At 34.0% G+C, this 11,172-nt stretch overlaps 1 protein-coding gene across 3 annotated transcripts in view; it reads left to right on the plus strand.

Moving 5' to 3' along the window:
• Positions 1-10,925, plus strand: part of LOC111148178 (forkhead box N2) — a 66,842-nt gene extending 55,917 nt beyond the window's left edge. For 2 of the 3 annotated variants that reach the window (XM_022504627.1, XM_022504628.1), the window contains exons 5-6: positions 4,096-4,164; positions 6,629-10,925. In XM_022504627.1, coding sequence (XP_022360335.1) covers positions 4,096-4,164; positions 6,629-7,152 — 593 coding nt within the window. In that variant the 3' untranslated portion in view covers positions 7,153-10,925. The remainder of the gene's footprint in view (positions 1-4,095; positions 4,165-6,628) is intronic. The other variant, XM_022504629.1, reaches the window with a different exon arrangement.
• The last annotated feature ends 247 nt before the right edge of the window (positions 10,926-11,172 follow it).

An 11,172-nucleotide genomic window follows, 5' to 3' on the forward strand; every position in this document is an offset into this window, starting at 1 on the left:
TGGATGGCTCTCATGAATCTTAATGACAAATGACTTTCAACTAGAAGTGAATTATTTGTTTAATCTAAATAGTGTCAGAGAAAATGTTTATAAAAGACTTTATAAAAGAACCAAATTTTATGAACTGGATATGCTAGGTAATAGTATGTCTTTAAAAACACAGAGCTACATTTTAAATAGCTTAAAGTATTATCAGTGAAAAAATAGCATGAAGTATTTTCAATTGTGACAATAAACAACTAAGTATTCAGTTTAATACCAAAACAGATTGAATACTCTAAATAAAAATTATAAAGTCTATACAGAGAGTTTTTGGTTTTTTTGTTCTAAAAAGTTCAGGATTGTACCTTGGACAAATAATTGGTAATCAGGTATTCTCGATTACTGAGTGTTTGGGGTCATTTTTCTTGCAGTTAAGACATTTTTCTAGAGTTAATTGGCAAGTCATTATGGGAAGCATCCTTAAAATGCTTGAAACCAAACAAATTACACATAAATAAAATCGTTTTGCAGGGAAGTTTTTGGTTTCATAAAGTTAATTTCATGTGGGAGAGTTCAAATTAATTTGGTTATAATAAATCTATTACAAGAAATAAATGCATTTAAGGTACACTTTTTCTGTCCTCCTACTGTTACAAAAATAGTATCTAATTGTGTTATCATATTAAATATTTGGAAACTAAGAAGAGAAGTGGTGTTCATGCAGCTTTTTCATGTTGTCCAGTTAAGGCTCACCAATTTTCTTTAGTTTTAGATATTATTTTTAAGAAACATGACTCCTTGAATTCTTTTTTTTTTTTTTTTAAGATTTTATTTATTTATTTGACAGAGAGAGAGAGAGAGAGATCACAAGTAAGCAGAGAGGCAGGCAGAGAGAGGGAGAAGCAGGCTCCCCGCTGAGCAGAAAGCCCGATGTGGGGCTCGATCCCAGGACCCTGGGATCATGACCTGAGCCGAAGGCAGAGGCTTTAACCCATTGAGCCACCCAGGCGCCCCGACTCCTTGAATTCTAATGGAAGTTTCTAAAGGAAGTTAAGCTAGAGATACACTAATCTTTTTGTTAAGATTTTATAGGTACTTCATTTGTAAGATTATAAATTTTTTTAAATTGTTTCCTCATTATAATGCTTTTCAGAGTTAGATTCTCCCTCAGCATTACTTCCTTTTTTTTTCCTTTAATGAAATTGGTATCAAGGTAGCCCTTTTTTTTTTTATTAAAAGACAAATTATTTCCTGGAACAGGAAACTCTCTGTCAGGGCTTTTACATAACGCCAGGCAAGATGTCCCCTGTGCAAGGCCACTTGGCTGAGGCAATGAGTGGGGTCTGAAATTCAGCCCACGCTCCAGTCTTCAAGCTGTGTGCCTTCACACAGGGAAGCATTCACCTGGAGGCGGACTTGCTTTTTTCCAGTTCACACAGAGCTACAATATGGGCTGGAGTCTGTACCTTTTCTTCTTCAAAGACGTGTTGGAATACTGAACTCTTATCAAATTATAGTCAGGTCTCATTCTAAAAGAAGAAATCTCTAAGAGATCTTTTCTTGGCCATGACATGAGAAACAGTGATTCATATTCTTTTTACTTACTGTTCTTCCTGCCTTGAAATACTTTTCCTTCAGATAGCTACATGGCTTCTTTTTCTCATCTCCCTGTATCTGTGCTCAACACTTGCTTCTTGAAGCCTTCTCTAACCTCTGTATTTAAAGTGCAGTCCCTTTCCCAACACTCTCTATCCCCCTTTCCACTTAGTTCCTCTCCCTTATATTTGTCACCTTGTAACATGCTGTGTTTTAATTATTCCTTTGTATTCTGAGAGGTTAGGGGTTTTCCTGTTTTGTTTTTTGCTGTATTCCCACAGCCTGGAATGATGTCTAGCTCATAACAGGATACTCATTTTATTGAGTGAGTAACAGAATATTCTGTAAATCCCGCAGAATTTCCTACTCTAGTCATGGATACATGGATACAAGTATTAATGATTGATAATTGATAGAGTACAAATTGAAGGCCTAGGTTCTAGAAGTAGGCTATAGAGAGGTTCAAGTCCCGCCTCCCCTAAAGACCTGTCCGTCTGTTTTTTTCATTTTTAAGATGGAAATACTAATAGTACCCACATCATAAAGTTGTGAGGATTAGATGAGTTAATAATACTCAGAACATGCCAAGCCCATTGATACCCAACATCAGTAATTAGGGGCTAATTAGCTTAATCTAAGGAAAGGAGGGCAAGGAAGTCATATACTTTATTATTTACACATTTATCAAGGACCCACTATTGTTCCAAGCATTGTGGAACATAGGAGATAAGACAGGTTCCTACCTTAATTGGGAAGGCATTCATAGAGATTCTTGTTTCATGAGGTCACAGCTTATTGAAGGGGAAAGAGTAGTAGTATTATGTACTTCTTCATAACAACCATCTTCTGATTTACTTAAGTCTATTTGGTAAAGTCAGTAACAGTAACTTTTTCTGTCTTCACAGAGTTTATGGTCAAGTTGGGGAGAAGAGAAGTCAATATTTTTATGGCTTTACTGTCTAAAATAACTTTATAATTAGGTATTACAAATAAAATGGAAAACATTAGGATAATAAAAATTTTCTAGCTTTGAGATAGAAATGGGAGGTTTCATAATCTTATTTTAAACATCCTTTATGATCTAAGATTTCTCAATATTTTCTAACTTTTCCTTCACATTTGGTTATACCATATTACTTTTACTTAATTACAGTTATTCAGAATAATAAATCACCAAGATGGAGAGGAACTTCTAGCAGAAAAGTGATATGAGAGCATAATAACTTTATCTGGAGTAGAACCTGCTGATTTTACCAGCCTTTTAAAGTTTGTTTTTCTTATGGAATATCTATAATTATGTTTGACCTCTTACGAAGTCTGTAGTACTTGTGGGCTCATAGATAATTATGATTAAAAACATGACTAATACTTTTGTGCCAGCAGTAATTATTTATTTAGCATTTGTAAATTCACATGATCTAGACTGACCAAATATACATATTTCTAACTCCTGTAATTAGTATGTAATTAATGCAGTACTTCACAACTGCAGATACGCACAGATAAAGATTTTTTTACACGCTAAAAAGGATAGGGGAACCTCAGTGGCTCAGTTGGTTGGATGTCTGACCTTTGGTTTTAGCTCAGGTCCTGATCTCATGGGCCGTGGGATTGAGTCCTGCCAGTGGGAGTCTGCTTCGATATTCTCTCCCTCTGTCCCTCCACCTGCTTGCGCTCTCTCCCTCTTTCCCTCTCTTTTTCTGTCTCATTCTCTCTCAAATAATCTTTTTCTTAAAGGTAAAAATTCTAAAAAGTAATAATGCCTTAGTGTACATTTTTAGTCAAGTACAGTTGACCCCTGAACAATGCAGGGTTTAGGACTGCTAACCCCTGCCTCCTTCCCCTATACGGTTGAAAATCCATGTATAACTTGATTCCCCAAAAACTTAACTACTAATAAGTCTACTGTTAACTGGAAGCCTTAGTGATGACATACACAGTTTTGAACACATATTTTGTATGTTTTATGAATAACATACTGTTTTCTTACACTAAAGTAAGCTAGAGAAAAAAATGTTACTAAGAAAATCATAAGAAATTTTATTATCTGGTACTTCTCAATTCTCCTTTATTCGATACTATCCACAAAACTGTTAATAATTTTTGTATTAAAGATTTTTATTTATTTATTTGACAGAGAGAGAGATCACAAGTGGCCAGAGAGACAGGCAGGGGCGGGGGTGGGGGAAGTAGTCTCCCTGCAGAGCAGAGAGCCCAACGCGGGGCTCCATCCCAGGACCCTGAGATCATGACCTGAGCCGAAGGCAGAGGCTTAACGCACTGAGCCATCCAGGCGCCCCATAAATTGTTCATAATTTTAAGTGAACAAAAACAGATTGCAGAATAATATGTCTCATTTTGTTTTGTGTGTGTGTGTGTGTGTGTGTGTGTGTGTGTGTGTGTGTGTGTATTTAAAAGAATATACACCAAATCTTAACACTGGTTACCTTTACAAATACTCATAATAGCCTCTCTTTTATAAAGAACATTAATATCGTTACTCTCTTCCTTTTTCAGAATCTGATATTGATGCTGCCACTGCAATGATGCTTTTAAATACTTCTATAGAACAAGGAATTTTAGAATGTAAGCAATCATGCCATTCTTCCTAAAATACATTTTTGTGAGTGCTTTTTCAAATGTAATTTAGAATGTAAAATATTTAAATGTTATAGGCAGAATTGTTTTTTCTAACTAAATTGTGTTTTCATTTGAATTACTTAGTTTCCATTTTATTGTATTTCCATTAATATATGTGAGCAGTTATGAGATTGAAGTTAATACTGTGATATTTTTACATGGACCAGGAAATAAGGAAATAAATAGCATGTGTAGAAATTAAAGTTGAGAATTTAAAAGTAAAAATGAAAGTTATAAATAACAAAATATAAGAAAGTATATTTATAACCTTGGAATTGGAAAACCCTTTAGATACTAAGTGCAAAATCCATAAAAGAAAACATGGGTAAATTTAAACATCGAAATTCTGTAGTTCTCACAACAAAAGGTATTTGTAAGAAAAGTCACACAAGGAAAACACTTGAGAGAACATTTTTTTTTTTTACTATGTGTATAATAAACAAAGGGTTAATATTGAGTATATGTAAAAGGACTCTACAAGTAAGAAATAAGAAAAATATTCAGAAAAGCCAATATATGAATTAGGCGGGTCTCAGGGAAGGAAATAAAGTGGACAACACACATTTGAAAAGATATGCAACTTCTCTAGAAGACAGGGAAATGCCAAATGAAACAATATTGAGATACTACTTTTTTTTGTCCATGAGATTATGAAAAATTAAAATGATAATATTGGGTTTTAATTGTGAGAACTGGATATTGTCGAACACTGTAGGATGTAAATTTAGTACAACCATTTTGGAGCACAATTTGAAAATACCAGCTACAAATACAAATCAACCACAGTGAAATCTCCTACTAATTAGAATGTCTAGTATCAAAAAGATAAGAAATAACAAGTGTTGATGAGAACATAGAGAAAAAGGGAACCTGCTGTTGGTGGGAATGCAAGTAGGTGCAGCCACTATGAAAAACAGGATGGAGATTCCTCAAAAAACTGAAAATAGAAGTACCATACCATCCTGTAATTCCACATCTGGGTATTTAACTGAAAAAACAAACACTTAATTTGAAAGGATACCTGCACCCCTGTGTTTATTGCAGCGTTATTTGCATAGCCAAGGTATGGAAGCAAACCACCTCTGTCCATCATCAGTAGATGAATGGATAAAATGTGATATATATACACAATGGAATATTACTCCACCATAAAAAAGGAATGAAATTTTGCCATTCTTGACAACATAAATGGACCTAGAGAGTTTTATGCCAAGTGAAAGAAAGCCAGAGAAAGACAAACTGCATATGATTTCACTCATATATGGAATCTAAAAAACAAAACAAATGAACAAACAGAAAACAGAAGCAGATGCCTGGATGGCTCGGTCCGTTACGTGCCTGACTCTTGGTTTCAGCTCATGTCATGATCTTGGGGTCCTAGATTGAGCCCCGAGTAGGCTCCATGCTCATGTGGAGTGTGCTTGTCCCTCTCCCTTCCCCTCCACCCCTCCTCTCACTCCTGTCTCTCAAATTAATAAAAATCCTAAAAACAAAAAAAAACGGGCACCTGGGTGACTCAGTCAGTTAAGCATCTACCTTTGGCTCAGGGCATGATCCCAGAGTCCTGGGATCGAGCCCCATGTCACGCTCTTTGCACAGCGGGGAACCTGCCACTCCTGTTTGTACACTTGTGTGTGTGTGCGTGCTCTGTCAAATAAGTAAAATCAAGAAAGAAGGAAAGAAAGAAAGAACAGAAACAGACTTACAAGAGAACAAACTGGTGCTTGCCAGGGGCAAGGAAGGTGGAGGAATAAGTGAAATAAGTGAAGGCAGTTAAGAGGTTACAAAATTCCAGTTATAAATCACAGGGGGATGAAAAGTACAGCATAGGGAATAGAGTCAATAATATTGTAAAAGTTTATATGGTGACTTTACTTACATAATGTTTAGAATCATCAAATCCCTATATTGTACTCCTAAAACTAATGTAAGATTGTATGTCAACTATACTTCTGTTAAAAAATAATACCAATTACAATTTAAAATGTATATATTCTTTTACTTAATAAATCTGTTTCTTGCTATTCTAGAAGAATATTTGCATATGTGTAAGAAGAGGCATCTAGAAGGATTCACATTGCAGTATTATTCATAGTGAAAAATTGGGAAAACCTAAATATCAATAAGAAAATGGTTAGCTCAACAGTGGTACATTCTTATTGAGGCATTCTCTACAAACAGCTCAAAATAATTATAATTTTCCTGGAAAGGTCAAGACATATCATTAAGTGATTTTAAAATGTTTCAAGTTAATACCAAAGGATGACATATGGTCTAAGTAAAAAAAGAAACAAGTGAACAAAAACCTACAGAACTTTACTAACCCTAAAACACTCACTACTCATTTAAGTGGTCTATTCTTGGCAATCAAATGCATTTGACCTATTGATGGAAGTGTTCTTTTCCACAGGTGAGAAGCCTCTTCCTCTTAAAACAGCAATGCAAAAAAAGAGGAGTTACAGCAGTGCATTTAATCATCCCAGTACTGTGCGATTGCAAGAGAGTGATTCTTTGGCCACGAGCATTGATCCAAAAGAAGACCACAATTACAGCGCAAGTAGCATGGCGGCACAGCGCTGTGCATCCAGGTCTAGCGTGTCTTCTCTGTCCTCTGTGGATGAGGCGTATGATTTTATCCCAAAGAGCAGCCATGTGGGAAGTGATGGCAGTGAAGGATTTCACAGTGAAGAAGATACAGATGTTGATTATGAAGATGATCCTCTTGGAGACAGTGGCTATGCATCACAGGCTTGTGCAGATACCTCTGAAAAAGGGCAGCCAGGCAAAAAGATGCGCAAACAGTTATGTCAAGAAATTGATGAGGAGCTCAAAGAGGCAGCTGGATCTCTGCTCCACCTTGCTGGAATCCGTACATGTCTGGGTTCCCTAATAAGTACTGCAAAGACACAAAATCAAAAGCAGCGGAAAAAATAGAAATACTTATTAGTGTGAAATTATTTTCAAGTGTGGCAATACTCTTCTACTTAATTCTTTACAAGGGATATCAAAGCCATAATGGACTTCTTTTGGTTTAGGGTGGGGGAGGGGTGCTAATTACCTGTTTATTTCGAAACATTTGTTTGAATCTTTATTAAATAATTGCTGTTAGGACCATGCCCAACCATAGATATGATGCCAAGCCCTAAAAGCATAATTTTTGTGATAAGTGTCTTTAAAATTTGGAAATTTTGTATAGGAAAATCCACAGCCTGTGTCTTAAAACTTGTAGGAAGTATCTTTTATTCTGTTAATATGTTAAAGTGTAAGAATTGGCAACTCTGTAGCTTTTTCTCATTTTCTTTTCCAATCATTTGTAATTAGCTATAGTTGCTGATCCAGCCAAAAATGTTGCTGATGTCTTTCTCACATACTTCTCTCTGGACACATGCAACCCAGTAGAATGAGATTTGGATTTTTTATTTTGTCTTAATTTTTGTTTTTAATTATTTTTTGTTGAAGCGTGGACAGACTTGAATATAAATTGGAAAAGGTCCTAGATGTCTAGAAAGCTCCTTTTGGTTACATAGGCAGGAAGCACAGCAAAGAGTTCTAAAATTTAGAAAAGGCAGTTTTATGGTAAAATTTCATCTAAGAACACTCCAATTCCTATTACAATATTATCTTTGATTTTTTTTTTCTTCCCAGATGTTGCATAACATTTATTGGGGCCTTTTGTTTGTTCCCGAAGTGCTTTGCAACCATTGTTTGAATTTTAGCCACTAGCTGTCTTTGTTGAGTAGAAACAATCCAGTGAGAGGATATAGCCATAAAGTGTGTTACAGGGTTAGCACCCATTTTGACACACTTTTTGCAATAAGAGAATCTTTCATGTGTTGTTAAATGGACTGCATTCTGGGAATTTTGTAGTAGGAATGGAGTGTAATCTAATAGAAATATTTTGAATAGTTACTACTTATGTCCTTTTAAATAAAGATAGATCATTTAGGAAAAAACTTCTGTCCGAGGTTTGTATGAATTAAGTCTGTATGTATTCCTAGTTAAATTTAAAAGGATTTAACAAAACTATAGAGACAAAGTACCTTCATGAGTTTTAAAATTCACATACAATTAAATCTTAATACAGTATACCCTTTGGGGGAGGCAGTATAATATATGTGCCATTTATTCCATGCTAAAAGATTTTATATTGCTGTTCCAAAGGTGCACTGACTAAGGCTTTTAAGTATTTGAACAAATCTGCTTCTGTGAGACATTTTTCCATATCATTTTTATAGATTGACTTTATTATTTAGAAAGAACACAGGATACTAATAAAACTAAACTTACTCATTATGTATATATTTTTACAGTAGTGGGAGCAACTTTCCAAAAGTTCAGTCTTATCTCATGGTACATTCTGTTTTATAACAATGTCCTTGTTTTCATTTTTCTGATAATTTCGTATATACATACATACATACACACATAGATACATAGGCTCATGATTTGGGTTGGTTACTTCAGCTGTTTCTATGACTAAAGCATTTTCTTGGATTTTTTTTAAGAGATACTTTTATTTTCATTTGTAAATTTTATTGGAGCAAAACTGTTAAATGAGAAGCATAATGGAAAACATCTTTTCAATTGGTAAAACTTTAAGCCAGGGATAACAACATTAATATTACCTGTCCTGTTTCCATGTTCATTGTAATTGAACTTGGATAGCCATGTTAATAGTATTGGTGCTGTTGAAATACAGTAATTTTTAAATTTGTTGATAATGAAAAATAGTTCTTAAGTATGCAGGATGAGGTATTTGGGTTTTTTTTTTTCCTTCTTCATACATGTCACATCTGCTACAGAAAATGGCTAATCCAAGTTAGTACCTTTTGCTGTAGATGGTGACTGTAACACACACAAAAAAATGCTTATACCACAGTATAAGCAGCACACAGATTATAAAAATCACTTTAATAACAGTATCTTAAAGCTGTTTACAGTTGCTCTTTGGATAGACCTTAGTAACAGTGTGTTTCAGTGATCTGGTTCCAGTGTATTTTGTTCTACTGAAATTCTGTACCACAGATGTTCTCTCTGGTTCCTGTCCATTAGATAATTACTCTTCATAAGCAGAGGAAAGTGTTCTAAGATAAGGAGGGGGAGAGTTGTTCTCTCTTTAAGAGGGATCTTCAAAATTATTTTCATTTAATATAAATAATAATATTTTACACAATTCTTATACAGAATTCAGTGCATCACTTTCCATTTGCTGATTTATCAAGGCAGTTATTTTCAAGGGGAAGTAGCTTTTTAATTATGATTCCCCCATTATTACTTCCGTAGATATTATGATCCCATTCCTCAGGTGTGTTGAGATAAAAACATGGCTAATAACCACCCAATTAAGGAAAGTCATTTCAAGTCCTATGGACTGGAAATTGTATTTCTAATAATATATTAACAAGAAATTATACTTTAATAGAAACAGTTTGGCAGTCCCAGAGAGGTTATATATGTTCCAGCATATTTTAAGACTGTGATTTAAGCTAACATAATTTGCCTTACATCAATACGAATTGTTACAGCCAATTCCAGTTTATAATAGATATCTAGTGAAAGTTTTGAGTCAGCACAATTAATCTTCATCTTTCACATCCCAAATAGAATCAGTGTTTCTTGAATATAGATTTTTGAAATTTATTTGTGCAATATTATTACTAAATTGATATTTTATTTTACCTTTCAAATTCAGAGAAAGAAAACATTACTTGTATTCATGGAAAAGCTAATTATTGGTGGATTGCCTCCTTTTTTCCACCTTTGAGCCTTTCCTTTCCTCCCTAGAGCCAGCATGACTTCTCTTAACGTAGATTCCCCTGTATATAATAAGGTTTAGAATATATATATTTTTTCTTTTGCTACTTTCTGAGGCATTATGTAAAGGGTTCATACTAGGTGGTCAGTTAAATATATGTAAGCACGAATTCAAAGGTAGAGAAAGCGTTGAGGGAATGTGTGTGTCTTCGTAGACCAGGAAGCCTTTCCTAGCAATTTAACCAACAGATGTGAATACTTCACAAAGCTATAAAGACTTTTGTCTTAAATACTACAGTAACTTAACAACCATTTGTGAAGACCATAGCATTTAATTAAAGGCTTTCTGATTTACATATACTTTACAGGTTTTTTTGTTGTTAGTTTGAAATGTGTAAACTTTGATTTAAACAAAGTTTACTTCACTATGTTAATGATGTACTCAAAATATTTATTGAAAGACAAAGTAGAGTATTTTAATGTTATACCTGCCATTTTTTTCTTAAAGCACATTTTTTTTTGCATCTAACTGCCAGTGCCATTGTCAAAACTTGTTTTTAAAATTGTTGTACATTTCTTATTAAAGTGCTTAAAGTATTATGTTGCCATCATATAGTGTATAAAAATGTATAATTGCCAATTCACTGTAACTGTTATTTATTTTTAAATGAAAGAGTAATGCTTCCTGATTCAAGAAATTTGAGTTATTAAACTGGTTTCCTTATCCTCTTTTCTAATGTAGCATAAAAATTGCCCTGAGTTTGAGTTATAACTGCCAGTAGATGACCAGTCACAAGTGAACCACTTCTCAGTTGCCAGTCTTCACTCATATTAAAAGCAACCTAACAGATATTTAGTTTTTGTATCTAATCTCTGATTATTAAAATGTTTATAAAGTTTATTTTTACCAAAGAGATGCAATTCATTATGATAAAGTATTGCAGAATAAACCTGGTTTTATAACATTGTTGTACTTTATCTGTTCTTTTGGGGTGGGTAGTGTAGATATAAGTGGCTCATACTTATACATACACATGCCATTTCCATTTTGGTGTTACAAAGTTGAAGTCAAAAAAAAATAAAAAAAACAAAAAACAAAGTTGAAGTCATACAAATGAAAAATGAAGTTTTAATTTCAGAATATTTGTCTTTTTTTAAAAGTATTGTTTTTCCTGGTTTTTACAGGCCATTTTAGTAATT

This window comes from Enhydra lutris, unplaced genomic scaffold (genome assembly GCF_002288905.1).
Source record: "Enhydra lutris kenyoni isolate GAN:26980312 unplaced genomic scaffold, ASM228890v2 scaffoldscaffold18, whole genome shotgun sequence".
In the NCBI taxonomy this organism is placed as follows: domain Eukaryota; kingdom Metazoa; phylum Chordata; class Mammalia; order Carnivora; family Mustelidae; genus Enhydra; species Enhydra lutris.